Source organism: Ascaphus truei, chromosome 9 (assembly GCF_040206685.1).
Source record: "Ascaphus truei isolate aAscTru1 chromosome 9, aAscTru1.hap1, whole genome shotgun sequence".
Taxonomy (NCBI): domain Eukaryota; kingdom Metazoa; phylum Chordata; class Amphibia; order Anura; family Ascaphidae; genus Ascaphus; species Ascaphus truei.
This window is the reverse complement of record NC_134491.1, coordinates 53,176,793-53,197,709: the sequence shown is the minus strand read 5'-3', so window position 1 is coordinate 53,197,709 and position 20,917 is coordinate 53,176,793. Positions and strand designations below refer to the sequence as shown.

At 42.9% G+C, this 20,917-nt stretch overlaps 1 protein-coding gene across 5 annotated transcripts in view; it reads right to left on the bottom strand.

The window, feature by feature from the left end:
• The window catches only part of SYNE2 (spectrin repeat containing nuclear envelope protein 2), a 231,822-nt gene extending 211,590 nt beyond the window's left edge, over window positions 1-20,232 (bottom strand). For 3 of the 5 annotated variants that reach the window (XM_075614874.1, XM_075614875.1, XM_075614876.1), the window contains exons 1-2: window positions 19,978-20,229; window positions 6,005-6,124 (exon numbers count right to left, since the gene is read on the bottom strand). In XM_075614874.1, the coding sequence (XP_075470989.1) occupies window positions 6,005-6,089 (85 nt within the window). In that variant the 5' untranslated portion in view covers window positions 6,090-6,124; window positions 19,978-20,229. Of the gene's footprint in view, window positions 1-6,004; window positions 6,125-19,977 lie in introns of all 5 variants that reach the window. The other 2 variants (XM_075614879.1, XM_075614877.1) reach the window with 2 other exon arrangements.
• Window positions 20,233-20,917: the final 685 nt, after the last annotated feature.

Sequence of the window (20,917 nt, the reverse complement as noted above, 5' to 3'; positions counted from 1 at the left end):
GTGGCTCTTCTCTGCACTTTTGCTAGTTGCATAAAGTCTTTTTTCTGGAACGGTGCCCAAAATTGTACTCCATATTCAAGGTGTGGTGTTACTAAGGATTTATACAGTGGTTACTTCCCTTCCATCCATACATAATTTAATGAAAGATAAGATCTCTTTTGTCTTTGCAGCTACTGCCTGACATTGGGCACTATTGGGCACTATTGCTAAGGCTGCTGTTTACAAGCACTCTTATATCCTTCACCATCAATAATTCACCTAATTCTGCCCCATTTAATTTGTAAATCGCCTGTTTATTCTTGCTTCCCAAATGCATAACCTTACATTTATCTATATGAAACCTCATCTGCCGTTTACCTGCCCAAGTTTCCAGTCTCTCCAAGTCCTTCTGAAGAGAAATTACATCCTGCTCCGATTCTACTACCTTCCACAATTTAGTGTCATCAGCAAAGATGGAGACTTCGCTCTCTATGCAACCTCAAGGTCATTCATAACCAAGTTAAAAAGCATTGGCCCTAGCACCAAACCTGAAGGTACGCCACTCACAACTTTAGCCCCACTTGAAAAGGTTCCATTTATGACAACTCTGTTGTCTATCCTTCAACCAGTTTTCAATCGAGGTGCAAATATTTTTACCGAGTCCAATTTGCTTTATTTTGTACACCAACCTCGTGTGTGGAACTGTATCAAAAGCCTTTGCAAAATGTAACATCAACTGTACTACTCTGGTCTAAATTCCTACTTACCTCCTCAAAGAAACTAATAAGGTTAGTTTGGCACGACCTATCCTTCATAAATCTAGTCTTATAATAACTACTTCCATTCCTGTTAAAAACAACAACATTGGGAGTGCTGCTCTAACTATTTGAATGTCCCAAGACCTTCTCTGCATCTCTCTAGGGCCAGGGTGGCCAAATCCTGTCCTCAAGGGCCACCAACAGGTCAGGTTTTAAGGATACCTCTGCTTCAGCACTGGTGGTCATTGATTGATCCACCTGTGCTGAAGCAGGGATATCCTTAAAACATGACCTGTTGGTGGCCCTTGAGGACTAGAGTTGGCGCCTCCTGGTGTAGGGGCCTATGATGTACAGTATTAAATGCTCGTTTTCCAGGCCTGGTGGTATCTGCTCCAATGGAACTGTGAATGCAATTGGGGTAAGAAAAAAAAAAAGGGAAGTAGCCTCCACTTCCGGCCACGTGTCCTGCCCACGTCCACATGATCTCTACACCAAGGGTTCACGTAGCCGAGTGCTGGAACTTTAGCACTTTAGGTGCTGCCAGTCTTCTAGCACTCAAAGGGTTAAAGGTGCAGTGCCGGTTCCTCAGTTACCCGTGTACTGGAAAGGAAATACGACTATCCACGACTTCCGCAAATGCCACTATGGTCAGCAATGATCACGCAATGGCTGCTTTTCAAAGCTCCCGCACCCTGCTGGCCAATAGGAAGTCGTGACGTCATGCGGTGCGGCTTCCTATTGGCCCACGTGATGCGGGAGCTTTAAACTTTGCCAAGATACCGGCACCCCCTATGGAGGTGAGTATCTCTGGGAGCAGGGGGTCCCCGGAGCTGAAATTAATGGTGTTCAGCTCCGGAGACCTCCTGCTTCCATCCTATATTTTTTAAAAATTGCCCCCGTGGATTGCTCCTTTTACTTTGTAAAGAAACTGGACTCTAATGATTTAGTTTGAGCTTATGTTCTGCAGTAATTGCATACCACCTTTAGCCTCCTCTTAAGTAATCTGTCAGAACAGGTTTTATAACCTAAAGCCACCAAGTAAAAATAGCATCTTTTCATTAGAATGTGGTAACGCTGAGCATTTTTTTTTTTTAACATTTCAAATGCGTGTACAGCCTGCAGGACATCTGCAAACTTTGCTACAAGCACATATATAGTTCAAATGGTCTTCTGGGTTTTTGGTATGTAGCGATTTTCAGAGACAAATTACCCGGTTTTTGTATTAACCCTTTCTGTGCCCCAAGACATAGCTACATCGTCACGGGGTCTGAACTGGCACGCAAAGGGACCTATGACTGCTCACTTGGGTTATGCTCTCCTATGGAGTGCAGAACGTGATCTGGCACTAGGGTTGCCAGGTGGCTTCTCCAAAAATACTGGACACACAATGGTGAAAAGTGTGACATGCTCGAGACACACACACACCCCTCTTATCAATCTCTCTGCTCCATCATGTTTCCTCCTCTCCTTGGCCCCACCCCCAGGCTCCTGACACCACCTCCTCATTGGCTGCATTACCCAGCAGCAGCCAATCAGGATGGAGGAAGCTGCCCAGCCCCCTAGCAGCAGCCCTGCTCTCTCCCTGCTCAGGGAAATTCCGCGGTCCCCCCAAGCCGGTCAGGTCACTATGTCCAGAGAGGTGGTACCGGACACATACATGTCCAGTATTACCTCTCATATTTTACTAAACAAAGTGTCCAAATACAGGACAGTCAGGTTCAATACTGGACACCTGGCAACTCTATCAGGCACGCTGGGGAATAGAAGAGGACTCCTCTTCCGTTTTCGGATTCAGCTGTACACCACGGTCACCTGACCGCGATGTGCCCGAGGGGCACCCTGATTCTGTGGCTCCTTCGGCACTCCAAGGTTTAAAGGAATGCTGTTTTCACTAAATATTTTTTCCAGGTACTTATTTTTTGTTAAAACACAAACGCCTTGCACAATTGTTGTGTGTCCTGCAGCTCTGAGATTGAAGCAGTTCCGGTCAAACACAGAACAGACAAACAGAGGTTGGCAAATCAAGCCAAGTAATATCCCACTGCAGTTAGCTCACATCACAGCAAGATGCCGATCACCTGTTTTGCTGCTTCCAGTTTAGTCTGGGGTTGCACAACATTAGGTGTATACAAATATCAGCATTAAGTATTATGGTTGGAGGAAAGGAGATTTCACCAGCAACAAAGGAAAGGGTTCTTTACAGTAAGGGCAGTTACAATGTGGGATTCATTACCAGTGGAGACTGTGATGGCAGATACAATAGATTTGTTCAAAAAAAGGTTGAACATATTTTTAGAAAGGCGAGGTATACAGGAATATACCAAATAAGTAAACATGGGAAGGATGTTGATCCAGGGAGTAATCTGATTGCCAATATTTGAAGCCAGGAAGGAATTAATTTTTCCCCTCATGAGATATCATTGGATGAGATTTCACTGGGTTTTTTTGTTTGCCTTCCGCTGGATCAATATACTGTAATTACGGATATAGGATAAAGTATCTGTCGTCTAAATTTATGGACACATGTCTTTTTTCAACCTCATCTTCTATCTAACTATGTAACTAAGTATGTAACTATGTAATATGATTAGTATTTTCCCCTGAGTTTTTTTTTAAATTTTTGGTTATTATTTATATCCCATTTCATAAAGGTTTTATTTTTTTGCAAAAAATAAAACATCACTAAAACTAACTAACTTTTTTATTTTTTCCTCATAATTAAAAAAAATGAAATCGCGGACACGAACTTTAAATAATATCACAAAGCGATTTCGATATTTGAATGTCAATATTTTTTAACAGGGTAGTGAGCTGGGTGGTGGAACGTGATTCATACCAGAACGTCAAAAAGAATCAAAGTGTCAATTGAATCTGCATTTATCACCAGCAATGTTTTATCAAGAGGCGTGCTTCCTAAATAAATAAGGCGGATCAAAAATAGCACAGCCGTTAAATCTGGGTTGCAGGTCTCCCTAAGATATTCCAGGTATGGATAAGTACTGAATGCAGATCAGTGTACACAGGTTGCTGCAATCCATATACTATTAAGTGCCACAACTGCAACATGGTTACGTAAAAGCTATATTTTAGTCATGTATATATTTCCTAGCTCTGCAAACCAACTCAATGGGACACAACCCTAAAACTTGAATACAAGCATTGTGAACAATAATACAGTAGATCACTCATGTTATTCTCCATCTTGTTAAATGGTTGAAAGAGTAGCACAGTGAGTTACATGAAAAACAATGACAGTTTGAAGCATGGGAACCTGGTGTCAGCACCTTGTGACCTTGGGCCAATCACCATCTTCCTGGGTCCAGGAACCATAAATTAGATTGTAAGCTCTGCAGGGCAGGGGGCTCATTGCGCCTGCAAAAATGCTATGTACAGGGCTGCGTACATTGTCAACGCTTTGGAAGGGGGGAAAAACTATTCATAATATTAATTAATAAGCTACAAACTGGAAGTTATTGTTGCCAGTTTTCAGCCAATTGCAGTGCGATCAGTCAATTTGGAACCAGCCCTTAGAGTTTTTAATTGAAGGTACTGTGACCCCTGTTTTTTAACTTGTTTATTAATGACCTTGAGGTTGGCATAGGGAGGAAAGTCTCCATCTTTGCGGATTACACTAAAGAGCAGGATGTAATGTCTCTAGAGAAGGACTTGGACATGGCAGATGAGGTTTAATACAGGTAAATGTAAGGTTATGCATTTGGGAAACAAAAATAAACAGGCGACCTACAAATGAAATGGGGATAAATTAGGAGAATCCTTGATGGAGAAGTATTTAGAAGTGCTTGTAGACAGCAGACTTAGCAATAGTGCCCAATGTCAGGCAGTAGCTGTAAAGGCAAACAAGATCTTATCTTGCATTCAACGGGGTATGCATGGAAGGGAAGTAAACATAATTATACCCCTCTATAAAGCATTAGTAAGACCACACCTTGAATATGGAGTACAGATTTGGGAACCACTCCATAAAAAAATACATTATGGAACTAGAAAAAGTGCAGAAGATCCCCCAAATTAATAAAGGGGATGGATAATCTAATTTACGAGGACAGGCTACCTAAATTAGATTTGTTTACATTAGAAAAAAAAGAGGCATCTAAGAGGGGATATGATAACTATATACAAATATATTCGGGAAATTACATGGTGCTTTCAAAGCAACTATTCATCCCAAGGCCAGTACAAAGGACTCAGGGGCATCCCTTAAGGTTGAAGGAAGTTTGATTTCACCAGCAACAAAGGAAAGTGTTCTTTACAAAAAGGGCAGTTACAATGTGGGATTCATTACCTATGGAGACTGTGATGGCAGATGCAATAGATATGTTCAAAAAAAGGTTGGACATCTTTTTAGAAAGGAAAGGTATACAGGGATATACCAATCAAGTAAACATGGGAAGGATGTTGATACAGGGAGTAAACTGATGGTCAATATTTGGAGTTAAGAAGAAAATTAAAATTCCCCTTATGACATATCCTTAGATGATATTTCAGTGGGTTTTTTTTTAATTTGCCTTCCTCTGGATCAATATACTGTAAATACGGATATAGTATAAAGTATCTGTCGTCTAAATTTAACATAGGTTGAACTTGATGGACGCATGTCTTTTTTCAACCATCTACTATGCACTATACCTTGGAAATATGTAATAAGGTCTCCATCATCAGACACTGATGCTAAAAATCAAAGAGACTCAAAAAAATAAATACAAATCAGGTGAGATGCCCCATTTGAAAACTTCTGCAATATATGCATGTAAGGATTTATTGATTCACATCGTGTCATTTCTATGTTGCTACATGCATTATTATACCACCACAATTTCACAGGTATTTAAATATTTGACTTAAAATGTGCGAGTTGATATTTGACCAGCAGGACAGTCCTAAGTGTCTGACCTTGTATGTTCATATTCAACACCACCTGTGACGATGAGAACGGAGAATGGATGATGGATGTCAAGTTACAATCATCAAAATGAATGACATGTTGCAGATATACAACAAAAATTACCTTCTAATGGAAGAAATAAAAATAAAGAGACGCTACAGATGTCCAATACTCAATTTAGGGGACTCTTGATCATATAAGGTTTCAATGCCTAAACATTTTCCTGGATTACTTATTTTAGCCAGCAAGCCTCTGTACAACGGACACATCGCAATGAAACGGACTAGTGAAACAGTAAAGATAGGTCCAATGCTTCTCTGTCTGTCACGTTATAAGTAAAGGATAAAACAGAATGAGAACTTACCCTGCAGCATGTGGTGTTGATCATCTATACCCAGCGTACGTTGCTCCTCGTCTGCAGACACAGACGACCCATGATCGGACGACATCTTGCAGACCTCATAGGTACTGTATGGATTCAAGTCTGGAAAAGAAAAATCATACAGCTCACTGCTCCGTTTCTCATCTCAATGTAATAGACAAGGAAAGGGTGCATTATCAGCATCACACACCGCACTTATTTCCACCCTCTTTGCTTTTTTTGCCCTTTGGCTGTTTTCAATGTGTTGATACGAAAAGAAGAAAAAAAAACTGTTGTGATTTCAAAAAGGTCATTTGAACAAGACAAAAAAAAATCGTTTGAAAAATCCACACCTATGACAAATGCCAAGCAATTTGGTAGTCTTATTCTTTAAAAGTACTTCCGTGTTTGCCACAAATACCGAAATGCAGCCACCTGAGGCATCGGCAGCAATCTGAACCTCATTTCTATTTCACAACATAGTGACACGCAGGGTTGCACACCTGTGTGAGGCATGAGACAGGTGATATTTCTATTTGCTGCACACTGTACGGTGGAGGTTTTTTGTCACTTTTTTACCCACCATAACTTAGTTAATGTATGGTTGAAACCTCCAAAGCTTCATATTGCAAAGCCAGTATAACCAGCCTCACACTGATGAGACCCAAAAAGGTCAAAACCGCTGTCTGTGGCTTCTCGGCCTTTTGGTTATAATCAAGTGTATGGTCTGTCGTTCCAGGGATGGACCTTGTGGATATACACTTGATTCAATGGTTAAAATGGCTGAGAAGCGGATATAATAAGCCTGGGCATTTTTAGTTCGTTGCACCCCAGGGATGGTAAACCTGGTGGGGCTCATTGGTCGCTGCACCTTCGGGTTGTGATGAGCCTGCATCACTAGAGCACCATGTACCTGCACAACTAGATGGCACTGCCCCTTATTATTTCCGCACGGAGCGTCTCCCTGGCCTTCTGGCTGCAGCACGCACAGATTTATTTGAACCCTGGCCTTCGGGTCAGGGCCTTTGGATCAGGGCCTTCTTTGAGCACTTTATGCCCTGTATTGCACAGACTACAGAAGCACTCAGCACCATGAACTTTGTGTTTTTTCACGTTTGGTTATTAGTCACCTGTCTTTCTTCGGAGAGAGTAAAGACTGTGTGCCGGTCTGTAATCGCCCCTCTCTCCTCGGAGAGAAAAGATTACGTGGGGTTCACCCCGACTGGACTCAGACCATTCTGCCTGGTCTACTGGCTGAGGGAGGAAAGAAAAAGAGGAGATGGAGTGTTGGGACACTAGTCTTCGGCTGAAGACCCATTGGAACTCGAACCCCTTTGCCTGGCCTTCTGGCAGAGAAGGGAACGATCAAGAGGAGACTGATTCTTCAGATGAAGGCTCCATGGAACATGCCAGAAATCTTCTGGGCCTTCGAGGCTGAAGACACACTGGATAGACCAAGGACTGGACCGACCTTCAGAGAGGACAGTCACAAGTAGGGAGCACCTGGTACCCTCTGTGGACCACGAGGCACGTTTTTTAGAGTGATCACTTTCACTGCCCAGGCTTCAGAAAAAAAAACTGTCTGTGTAGGATTACTGGCTCTGCACTTCTTTAACCCAGGCTGTGCTGCAAACCGCTATAATACGGCAGTCATACATTTATAGGTGTCTGTGATAGGGTGAATTCATTATGCCTGGGAGACCTATGTATAGGTCTGGAGTCCAGCAGTGACCTGGGTAATCCCAGCTTGAGAAAAGGCTGGGTTAATTAACCAGGTCCCAGCTGCCTCGTTAAGCGGCTTTAAGATCCCACAGCTCCCACTTGTTCAGGGTTCCTGTTTGAATCAGAGAAGCACATTGTGAAACCCTGGAGGGAGAGCAGCTTGCCACGAGGTCTGTTACATTAGGACTCTTATCCTTGCTCTGTGCTTCTATCCTGGACTTGAACCACCTCTTCTGGGAAAAGGGCAAAGCCCTGCTGAGGAATTCTTTTTCCGTTGGTTTATCTATGCTGAAGTCGGTAGCGGATTTCCCTTTAGGCCCCGGGCCTAGAGCGGCAACATTTTGGGGCGACAAAAATGACCTAACGGGGAGTCATTTTATCTGTTGTGGCCACCTCCTCACCTACCAGCCTCCTCCTGAACCGCAGCGTCAAATGATACCGTGGATGTCACTGTGACGTCACAGCGTCTTGTTGGCAACACGACGTTGCAGTGTCAAATGACGTCGCGTTACCAAAGCAACGTGATGCCATGCAATGTCACGTTGGTGACGTCCGCGGCGTCATTTGACGCTGTGGTTCAGAAGGAGGAGGGGGCCGGCAGGTGAGGAGGCGGCCGCCACAGCTGTGCCATGGGGTGGAGTTAAAGCTCTGTCATTTTGTGTTCCGTGATTTTGTGGCTGAATAAACAAGCCTGTTCAGATCGCACCACGTGTCATTACGTGGTCCCTATAACAGGGTTCATGTTAAAATGGACATGTAGTACAAGGTGACATTGTGTGCTCATTTGCATGTCATTACCCAGAATCCCTGGCTGCAGTGGAAGCACTGTCTGCTGAGGGATAAAGGGGAAGGGCAGGGTTGCAGACCTGTGGGACATGTGAATGTGCTCACATGTGATATTTGTATTTGCTATTTCACAACAGATATTCAATCTTGTGTTGAGTCACCGCTGATGTTCACTTCTGTTTTTGTCAGTTGTTCGCATTGGCAGACCCTAAAATAGATTTCCAATGCCAAGTATTCTTTACATACTTTAGGGAGCACCACAAAAATAAAATAGAAAAATAGTTTTTACCACTTTTGGGGCTCACGGGGATCGCCATTATTTTCTTTAGTCGAAGACTGAGTCACCTGTGCTGAAGCAGGGATATCCTTAAAACCTGACCTGTTGGTGGCCCTTGAGGAGTGGAGTTGCCCACCCCTGGTTTAGACAGAGACGTTCCTCTATCCACCACACCCAACCTACACCCTGTAGAGTGGACCCGATGACAGTATGACAGATACCATTAGTGTTACAATAATTCAAGGATAAGATTGTACAGAATATAATGGAACTTACAGTAGCCTGTTTTCTGTCTCCAGGCTCACGCACCACTCCCCAAGTCCCCCGGCTTCTCCAATGACTCTTTTATCCTCCCTAAATTCACTAAATATCACTGACAGGACACATATGTAACCCTGTAGCTATCACTTTTAACCACTATTACCTCATCATACCCTAACCTGCTCCATTCTCCCTTGGAAAACAAGGATATATTAAACACTGACAACCTTCCAGAAAAAGGTAAAAAAAAATTACAGCAACCACCCATGCCGTGTATAAAAAGGAGAAGTGCTAAATACTTTCCCTATTGTGGTAGTATTTCTATTTTAATGCACGTACAACACGATTCTCTTCTGCGCTCTCACTTTTTCTACGTATAAAACTTGCCAGATGTTTCAGGGCTAATGCAAAGAAGGTTTTACAAAACACTTGCCTAGTAGGCAAAATATATTTTGCCTGTATTTATACTATTAGTGAGAACTCCTCATCTTTATTCTGCCGATTACCGTTATTAGGGTAAGTAAGACGTTTCTCTGATCACACACATGGTCGGGACTTTTCCGTGACAGGCGCATTCGTTCAGACTTGTTGTAATATAGGAGAACTAAAATGAGGTGTTTGTAGCTGCTGGAGAGTGATTCAAAGAATGAAGATATCAAGGCTGAATAACTAAACACTACTACCATTTTATGGATAACTAAATTGTAAGTAGTGGCCTAATCTAGAAAAGCTGTTATAGGGTTTGCAGTTCCATTGTTTCCTAAAATGACTAGATGGCATACCTCATTATGCTTTGTGAGCTCATGCTTGCGGAATCATTCTTACCATTGATATCTTTATAGGATAACACTTAAGGTGTATGTCATATTCAGTAGGGACCTGTAAACATGGCTGCCTGTACATAATTGGGCTTTGGCGTGCCCATTTTATGAAATAATTTGACTTCATGAGACATGAGCAGGCGTTACTTCTCCTATTTCCGAAGGATCTACCACATTGGGACAGTCGTTTTTGCTTAGGGCCTGCATAGAAAGATTATTTTGAAGAAGTGCCGGTACATTTTAGAAGCACTCCGATTTGAAGTGTTCTTAGGTTGTTTTCCAAAAATGTTTTCCATCCACTCCCACAGCAAGTAATTTTAGAGTGAGACTATTTCTCAAAGCTTAAATAACCTCCGTTAACAGGGAAACAATGTAACTGGCATGGATTGTGAAAGATCCAAAGGAAAGAACAAGCTATTTCTATACCACTTGTGGCATCAGCATTTACCAACAGCTGGGATAGCCAATGGCCAAGTGATAGACACTGGGCTGTGTGTTCCTAAAAAGAGTGCCTGAAAAGTTTAACTGCACCTTGACCAACATTTGAAACACCTTTTGATATAGACCACCTGGAGTCTCTGAATATTCTCATTTATCAAAACAAATGCTTTTTTTTGCCACCCATGGTCCTCTGAGGTTGGCAGCAACCTGGGAAAGAACAAGATGGGTATTAGAAAAGTAATTGTCGGTACTTTTAACACACTATTCTCTATAGGCCTGTGATTTTCAATGGATTATTATTATATTGCTTATCTGGAGTTAGTATATGTTCCATGGAACCCTGGAGTGGTACAGGAAAATGGTGTCAGACAGGATTTTAACTGGTAGGCACTCCAGGCTCTGCTTCTCCCCAGCTGCAAATATGCAGTCCCACATTTAGTAAATAAGCAGTAAAGTAAAAGTACTCAGCCATGTAACACACTGAAAGGATCAACAGATATAGTGGCACTCCACTACAAATAGTATACTGCCTGGGTGCATTAACTGCAAAAATATTTAGAATGCAATAAAATGATAACAAACACTACAGGTCTTATGCAAAAATGACAATACAGGCATACCCCGCTTTAAGTACACTCACTTTAAGTACACTCGCGAGTAAGTACATATCGCCCAATAGGCAAACGGCAGCTCACGCATGCGCCTGTCATCACGTCCTGAACAGCAATACCGGCTCCCTACCTGTACCGAAGCTGTGCGCAAGCGGGGAGACTATAGAGCCTGTTACACATGCATTATTTACATCAGTTATGCACGTATATAACGATTGCAGTACAGTACATGCATCGATAAGTGGGAAAAGGTAGTGCTTCACTTTAAGTACATTTTCGCTTTACATACATGCTCCGGTCCCATTGCGTACGTTAATGCGGGGTATGCCTGTAGTTTAATGCAAAAGGGTCAATGTTTCTTGAGAGAGCCAAAATGTTGACCTTTTTGCATTAAACATTTACTATTTTTGCATAAGACCTGTGCATTTTTGCATTGCAGAGCCGGCTGTACATCTTGGGTAGAGAAAATGAGATGGCACCTTTTAATATTACGAACTATAGCCAACGATTTAAGTGGTGCTGACTCCACTCGCACCATTAAACTTACTTGACACAGGAACAATTTTTTCCCTATAAGTCTAGAGCAAAAAGTCGACATTTGTCTGATGTGAAACATTGTAACATCTCCAAACAAAACTTGCTGGTTATGTTAAGCACAAAACAAGGAGCCTCTGTTACATGGGCATAAGTTGGGATAACTGACACTACCAACAACTGTTTAGCAAATGTTTGTCCTTCCTTGCAAAAAATATTTGAATTAACTTCTTCGATGGTGCCAGAGCAGCCTGGAAAGCAATGCAACAAGGCCCCCGACACCAAGGGGCCAAACCGGACAAAAATCCCACTAAAACTCTTTTGCCCAAACACCGTCCCAAACGGCTGCTGCCACTTATACAGAAAAGGGTCTAAGGAGGCGCTTTGCAAAGGTCTGTTGTGGGACACCGCCTCCGATCCAGCGTGGGCTGCCAATGGCTTGAATAGCAGTTAACTTCAAATTGGTTGTGTTCATGCGCAAAAGACATTAGTGAATTATCCCATAAGAATGCATTGTTCTGCATAGGACTTTATGGTACATCAAATAAATACTCAGCAATTTAGTCTAAAAGCTTAAACAGCTACCAGTATGAATGAATAAACTGTTAACATCCACAGAGCTTATCTCTGTTGAAGAGTACAGTTCTTCTTGCCCATACATGCCTGGGTTACAAGTTTCTAGGTGGAAATTTTCCAAATGCAGCTCATGTTTTGAAATCAATAAGTATGAGAATCACGGGGTGGGATTAGCCAGAAGCCATTCAAGACAGTTGTCTTGGGCCAAAAAAAAAAAAAAAAGGTGGAAGGGAGGGTTCCATTTGTTAAAAAGGAGGCAGTGGTTCAGCCAATGAAACACTGACGTGCGCTCTGATTGGGCAAATCATATCATCAAATCGGAGCATCGGGTACCATATATAGGCAGAAACTTCCATTGAAATCATAGGGTGTTTCCGTGCCACCGTGCCCTGGTCTTTATTATAGCAGTTTAATGCAGGAGTTCTCAACTCCAGTCCTCAAGACACCCTCAACAGGTCAGGTTTTCAGGATATCCCTGCTTTAGCACAGCTGGCTCAGAGACTCAGTAGAATACCGAGCCTCTGATTGAGCCACCTGTGCTGAAGCAGGGACTGATTGAGCCACCGGTGCTGAAGCAGGGACTGATTGAGCCACCTGTGCTGAAGCAGGGCTATCCTGAAAACCTGACCTGTTGGGTGGGGGGGAGGGGGGTGGGGGACTGGGGTTGAGCATCCCTGACGTAGGGTAGGCTGAAGTTCTGCGTAGTCTGAAGAAATTGTGAAAGATCTGTAGTTGTTAAAAATATTCAGAATACTGTGATACAAATTCAACCGATAATATCAGTATTAGTACAGTATTCATATTAATATGAGTACAGTACTGTATATCCAACAAACACTGAAAAGTTATTCTGTCATTCTGTTATTCTGCTTCAGCCCTTCCCCTGTACAGTATGTATGTGCGGGGGAGTTTGCTGCTCTCAGACATGGGGCAGTAACTCTTGGCTCATATAAAAGTCTGTCCCATGTAACAGACAAAAACACTTTTTATAGTGAGCAAAGGTTGGCAGAATCGCAGTTATAAAAATGCATTAAAGCAACATGTACTAAGTAACTTCATGCAATGCTTAATCTGCTGCGGTAACAGGAATCATTCCCTGAATGTTGACAGCTGTTAGCGATTGTTACCCGACAAACTAAATGGCTGTTAACAATAGCCAATTACTAACTGGACAAACACCTATAGCGGTGTGCAGATCCTATCAAAGAGGCGTCAAAACATGTTACATGTATAAAAACATGGTTACTCTTCATAGTCGCGAGAATTTGCAAACCTTTGCTTTTCATATCCATCAAGTAGTGCAGGGGTTAATGCTTTGAGACAGAACCCCCCCCCCCCCAAAACAAATATCTGGGTTTAACTCCTACGTTAGTATTGTGACCACTGAGTATGTCCTGCTCCTTTTTCTTTAACATTTATTTTTAGCGTTAAAAATAACAATTGTTCGCATTTTCTCTGGCGTCTGAGGTCACCATCGCATCCTTAAGGCTGCCCTAGGGCTCCGGAGAGCGCTCCGATTTCCCCTCTCAGACGTTTCTATCGCCTAAATGAAGCAACGGACTAAAAAAAAAAAAATTTTAAACCGTGTCGGAAAGGGAAAGGAGATATTTCAAAGCAGGGGGGGGCAATTATTTTGGCTGGCGAGCCTCTTCGTGAGCTTTGCGGGCCACACGAATAATGTAGGTCCTCACCAGCTTATCCCCCACAAATTAGATTGTAAGCTCTTCGGAGCAGGGACTCCTCTTCCTAAATACTACTTTTATGTCTGAAGCTCTTCTACCCTCTGTGTTATTTATATCATTAATTATTTATGATTGTCACGTATTACTGCTGTGAAGCGCTATGCACATTTATGGCGCTATATACATAAAGACATACATACATACATACATATTCTTTCTCACCTGTATCTCCCCTAAAAGCCCCACCCCTATTCTCTCTCCTCCCCTCCTTTTCTCTCACTCCCCCACCTGTCCCCACCTTATTTCTCAACACCCCCCTCCACCTCCCCGCTCACCCCTTTCTCACTCTGCCTCCCCTTTTCACTCCTATGCAGCCCCCGCCCAAGCCCCCCTGTACCCCCAGGGCCCTACCGTGGAGGTGTGGAGAGGGAGCCGTAGAGGCTCAACCCTGCCTTAAAATAAGCAAAAATGCAAGCACAGCCAGGACTGCTGCTTTACAACTGGTTGCCGCTAGATCAAAATACAGCCAGCTGATGTGGTTCATTTAAATGCAATATGCTATTCAGTATACTGTATATAGTAGGTCCTGATTATCCTGTTACACCCCACATTCAGCCTGATACACATTGCAGGGCCTGTTGTAGTGTTCAGCCATGTGGCTGAGCTGTCCAACACAGGAAAACTTGGGTAGAACATTGGGTGAGGAATGGAATAAAACAGTAACACACCAACTAGAGACAAATCAGTGGGAACATGTGTTGTGGGTGTTAAGGTTTTCACATAGACTTCATATTCAGACATGCCACTCCTTAAACACCAAATACATTGAATATTTGCATGGTACTCCCTAGGGAAGGCTGGCATTTGAAAGCTGATCTAACAGAGCAAAGAGCTTCAAAGATACAGTGACAATCTGTTTTATCAGCAAGGAAGGCATGTAGATTTTAGGGAGGTGGGCTTGGAGGTATAGGGAGATACTGCGTTTTACTATGTAGTGGCACTGATTCATTTTCAGTGGGAGACACCAAACAAAAAATACTGGTCTCATGACAAAGGCCAGTATTTACTATGATGGGATGTAATGGAGTTATGAGTGATTTATCATATTGGTTCGTCAAAATCGAATTAATGGCTTTGTATTCGGTAGAATAAAGATGCTAGAGAACCATAGGATTATATATATATATATAATCCTATGGTTCTCTAGCATCTTTATTCTACCGAATACAAAGCCATTAATTCGATTTTGATGAACCAATATGATTAATCACTCATAACTCCATAAATGTGCATAGCGCCATAAATGTGCATAGCGCTACCCAATATATATATATATATATATATATATATATATATATATATCTATATATATATCTTTAAAGAGGAGGGTGCACAAAGCAAATCAATATTGTATAAACAATGACATCTATTTGAGCATTGGCCAAACAGTCCTAACTCGTTCTTTTTCTTACCAAATGAATATAACGCAGATGTGAAGTCGACCAATGGACTGTGAGAGGCTGGTGAGCTGTACCGAATCCCCGGGAGTTTATCAGCAGGTTTTTCTGACAGTTGTATAACTCTTCTAGGCATCACTATACAGGCATACCCCGCTTTAAGGACACTCACTTTAAGTACACTCACGAGTAAGGACATATCGCCCAATAGGCAAACGGCAGCTCATGCATGCGCCTGTCAGCACGTCCTGAACAGCAATACCGGCTCCCTACCTGTACCGAAGCTGTGCGCAAGCAGGGAGACTATAGAGCCTGTTACACATGCGTTATTTACATCAGTTATGCACGTATATGACGATTGCAGTACAGTACATGCATCGATAAGTGGGAAAAGGCAGTGCTTCACTTTAAGTACATTTTCGCTTTACATACATGCTCCGGTCCCATTGCGTACGTTAATGCGGGGTATGCCTGTAATGGGATGCAATCTACTCATCGCGGTGGATAGGCTTGAATTTCCACCAATCAGACTAAACATAAATATTTCATCAACAAATATGATTGATGGTAATTCCTATTTGAATGCGACGGTTACTTCATGGATGAACAAACCTCAGCTTTCAAATACTGCAACCTCGTCACAACAAATAAAATCTGGGATACAACAATTCAGCTGCAGATACCGTCTTTCCATGCTGGAAAAGATTGGAGTCCCATTTATCTGAATGGAGCGAAGATCTTCTCCAGCACGGACATCAACCCAGCATGTTTAATAAGTGACTTCCCCTGCTAACTGTTTAATTGCAAATCATGATATATTATAAGTTAATCAAAGTGGAATCATGATTTGACACTGAACGTTTGCCAGGAGTTCGGGTGTTATTCATAAAACAGCGATAGTGCAGACACTATCACCCAGAAAATCCTATTAAAGCAATGGGCATGATGACAGTTTAATAATAACCCCCTTAGTATCTATAAATGATCTCCATTACAAGTAGTCTCTCCCATGGCCAAAATGGGCCAATACCAGTAAACATGGTGAACAGATGTATAGCTATATTCACTGAGCTGTACTAATCTATAATACACCTTCTGGTGCCGGAATATATATGAATTGGCCACATGGGATATTCCAGCGCCAGGTGTGTTATTGAATAGCACTGCCTGGTAAATATGGGCCCAAGTCTGAGTGACTGATGCTTTTTGTTATACATAAATCAGACACCGTTAACAGTTTTTAAAAGCTAACATGAAAAAAATAAATGTAAAAACTGTTAACTGAAACATGGCAAGTGCTCGATTTACTTTAGCGGCCCTTGGGGTGATGTCACTGTATGTTTAGCTGGTCTTTTCATAAGCACAATGTCACCCTCAAGCACCCCCCCACCACCCCGCCCCCAGCACCTGGCTTTCTTCATCTCCGTACAGGACGTCTTACAGTGGCGGGTTAAGATAAAGATGTAGGATACACTTGATTGAAAAGCGTAACCCCGTTGCGAGTCCCAATGGAAAAGAACGTTTCGCTTCCACAGAAAACAGCAAAGCGATGTTTGCATTTATCACCGTTACATTTGTTTAACGAAGCATCTGACACTGCTGCTTCCACATTTTTGTAAAATGAGTAGAATTGCCACTTAAACATTGGAGAAAGGGAATTGGCACTGGAAATTAGCCAGTGATATTAAATCCATTCTATTGTTTAATGACCTGTTTGAAGAGAACATGCATATTCCCTACAGCAGGGCTTCTCACCCCCAGTCCTTCCCTACAGCAGGGCTTCTCACCCCCAGTCCTTCCCTACAGCAGGGCTTCTCACCCCCAGTCCTTCCCTACAGCAGGGCTTCTCACCCCCAGTCCTTCCCTACAGCAGGGCTTCTCACCCCCAGTCCTTCCCTACAGCAGGGCTTCTCACCCCCAGTCCTTCCCTACAGCAGGGCTTCTCACCCCCAGTCCTTCCCTACAGCAGGGCTTCTCACCCTCAGTCCTTCCCTACAGCAGGGCTTCTCACCCCCAGTCCGCAAGACCGCCCCCCTCCCCCTCTCCAACAGGTCAGGTTTTCAGGATGTCCCTGCTTCCAGCTCAATCAGTGACTCGCCAATCAAAAAGATGCGCACATTATCTCCCTGCAAGATATGCAGCAAAGGTTTCCGCAGGGTCGCTGATTCGCAAATGTAAAAAACTTGGCCAATATCAATGACATTCTACAAAATATATACAGTACAACGTTATAAACGATTACATGTTTATGACATTGAATGAAGACTTGTATACAAGCAACAATAAAACTACAGCCATCTTACAGCAGAAGAGAGGGTATGTTTGGAACCCTACTAACATTAACATGCTACATTGTAAAGACACGGAGAATAACACACCCAGCAGTCTGTATCTTATTCAGTTTACTTGCAATCCATCTTTTTAAAGTAGGCAATCCATAATACATTCACCATCCTCTCTGTTGCACCTGTACTCCTACTATATGCATTGAAATATTAGGTAGCGATACTTTATTATGGTGGGAATTACTGTGACCCATTCTCTACCGAAAAACAAACCAACCGAAAACATTGCAAGCAGCTGCCTCTGGAATGTTGCATCATGGGAAAGGAAAACACTCACTGTATATAGCATGACAGGTGACCAACAACAACGTGTTTTGCGATCTAAATTACCGAGGATTGCACTTAACAACAATGGAGGTTTCCCCGTCACCATGAGGACACCTTGCAGTAATTATAGGTCTTGCCCATAACACCCTTCAAACATAAACACAGAAGCCGATATAGCAGAAGACGGATTCTCTTGGTCATTACTGTGCATGGCAGGGATCATAAAAAACATACAATTTGAAACATAGTATTTAACGGCAGATCTGAATCGCTTGGCTCGCCCAATCTGCCCTTTTTCCTATCTGCTGTAAACCCCCAGAGCCCATCTGATCCCTACGTTTTTAGCATATTTAGGATAGCCTTCTGTCTATATTGGCCCCTAACACCTCTGTTGGGAGACCATTCCACAAAGCCATCACCCTCCTGCGCCTCTACTTCCTCCCATATCCCTGGCAGTCTCCAGCTTCTGAGAATGTCCTACACAGGATCAACACCGGCAAGTGTATTGGGTCTGATTTAACTCACCACCACAGGAACCAACAACACATTGATCTGCAATATGTTACATATACCCCTTACACATCTGGGTAGTGAAAGGGTTAAGTGATGCTAAGTAACATTTTGTTTCTGAAGAATAAGCTGTTCCCCTTCGGTCTTTGACTGAGCCTCCGATTGAGCCACCTGTGCTGAAGCAGGGACTGATTGAGCCACCTGTGCTGAAGCAGGGATATCATGAAAACCTAACCTGTTGGTGGCCCTTGAGAACTGGAGTTGCCCACTCCTGGACTATATGGTGTGTGAGTCTGTACATTCATGCCAATTACATACTGAATATAGGGAGATTGCTGGGTGTTTTGTTTTCAAGTTGCACAATTAGTACAGCTCACAAACGGAACCTGCGATTAAGGTATTGCAGGTAGGTGTAACTTAACAGTAGAAAATGACATGACATCCCAGGAATCCTGTGCTCGGAACAAATGTAAGAAGGACATGGAAAACCTAAAAAGGACAAAAATGTGTATTCTCTTCCCCGGCAGAAAATGTGTACAGTTCGCATTGCTTTTAATAGACAAAATCAAACAACATCTGGCCGTACGGTCTGCCAACACCGACGACATGACGTAAGTGCTTCAAAATACTTTCTGTTTGGGATTATAAAAGTTGAACATTTAACCCCGCCATTTCCAGACCGGTTTGTAACTCTTTGCAGACTAATAAATGGCCTTCATTTTATTTTTTCATCTGGGTTTTTTTCATTCCATATGACACAAGTGTTAATTCTGACCCTTTTTTAATGCACTATATTTTCTGTTGACAAGTTTACGGGAGCTAATCAATGTTACAAACGTCAAAATAAAAAACCTAAACTCCAGTATGTCACAGGAACACGACATGTCAAAACGTTATCACACTGTGAGTTTGTGTGTAACTGGTGTCAAATATCTATAAAGGGATTCTCTGAACTAAGGTTTATTTGTGTGTAGCCAGAGATTACATTGGGATGTGTCTGGTAGACAAAGTGATTGCCTTTATTTTATAAAGCTTTCCTTTTTAAAACCAAAGTATTATTTATTTGAACAAAATGCGCTTTTCCCCTTTCCTTGATGCCCCAAATATTGCATTATTTTTTTTTAATAGGATTCTCTTATGTAACACAATCAGCAGCACAGCGCTGCTTTTCAATAGCACTTCCCTCCATATTATTTGCATGGGTCGAGCTATAATTCAGGCACTTCCTGATATCCTCATGTGCAGATAGGGCTGTGCAGTGACCCATATGTGCCACACATGAAGATAGGGGAACATGTCAGCCTCATGCCCCAGTTGCTGCATCTTTCCTCACAGTAGGGAATTTCTCCTGATACCAGCAGCACTTTAATAGCAATAGATAAGATATACTGTAGCTACAGTATACTAGGTGGCAGTCAGATACAGAGCAGGGCAGGGTCTCCCTCGGTGACATAGGAAGAGCACAGAGGGTGACACCAAGAAAGCAAACAGAACACCAGCTTCTGAAAGGTTCATTAGTACAGCACCACTCTTCCTGGAAGAATCTAGGGTGACCTTGTCTCATAGAGGACTATAAGGTCACATACAGCATTTCGCTGGGGTTCCCACTAATGTTCTTACTTTCCAACCCCACCCCAAGTAAATGGGGAACACCAGAACATTGGGAAAGAGAGGGAGAATACTTACATGCTGCAACCAGATGTTCAACCCGCGCTAGGAGCCTGAGAGGTCCCCAGTAGCACAGAAGTGGCCAATGTAACTTGTTGGGTCCTCCTGCTCACCCTGGATCCTTTTACAGTTCCCTCCCTACTGATTGTTGTCTCTTCCAGCTCCACTCCACCGTTTCCCTGCTCCCTCCCTTCCTTAATATTTCTCCTCCCCTGTGTCTCTCCCTTCCAAATATTTCTCCTCTCTCTCGATTTTCCCAGCTCCTCTCCACCCCGTCGTAATATTTCCCCTCCCAAATAATTCCTAAACCTCCCCTCTGTATTCCTTCCCCCGCTTCTCATGAAGTTCTCCTCCCATCCCTGTGTAGACCATCCCACCCAGCTCTCATTCCTTCTACAAACCCTACTGACAATACCATGTTCTGCCATTTGGTCTCCTCTCTCACTGTAGTGCTGTGGTTCCCCCTAGCTGCCAGTTCATCTGATCTCTCTGTTGAAACAATGTTATTTGTATTGAGCCTTGTTTCCCTGATATGGCTCTTTTGGCATATGACCTTAAATCAAGGGGGGGGAGGGGGGAGACTTCAGTCCTCAAGGGCCACCAAGCAGGTCAGGTTTGCAGGATATCCCTGCTTCTGCACAGGTGGCTCAGTCATGACGAGCAACCCATTGTGACTGAGCCACTTATTATGACTGAGCCACCTGTGCTGAAGCAGAGATCCGGAGATGTTGGTGGCCCTTGAGCATTGGAGCTGGCCACCCCTGCCTTCAATCCTTTTCTGCACCTATCCTTGGTTAGGGACACACCTAGCTCTGAGTCCCCAGACATTCCTGGGGTTCTTTCTGTTCTCATACTACATTTGTTTTAGGGAAAACCGTAATGAGCTCTTTAGAGAATACATTATAAAACATCATTGGCTGAGTCTGTTCCTCTTGGTATTCTCAAATCAAGTGGTGTT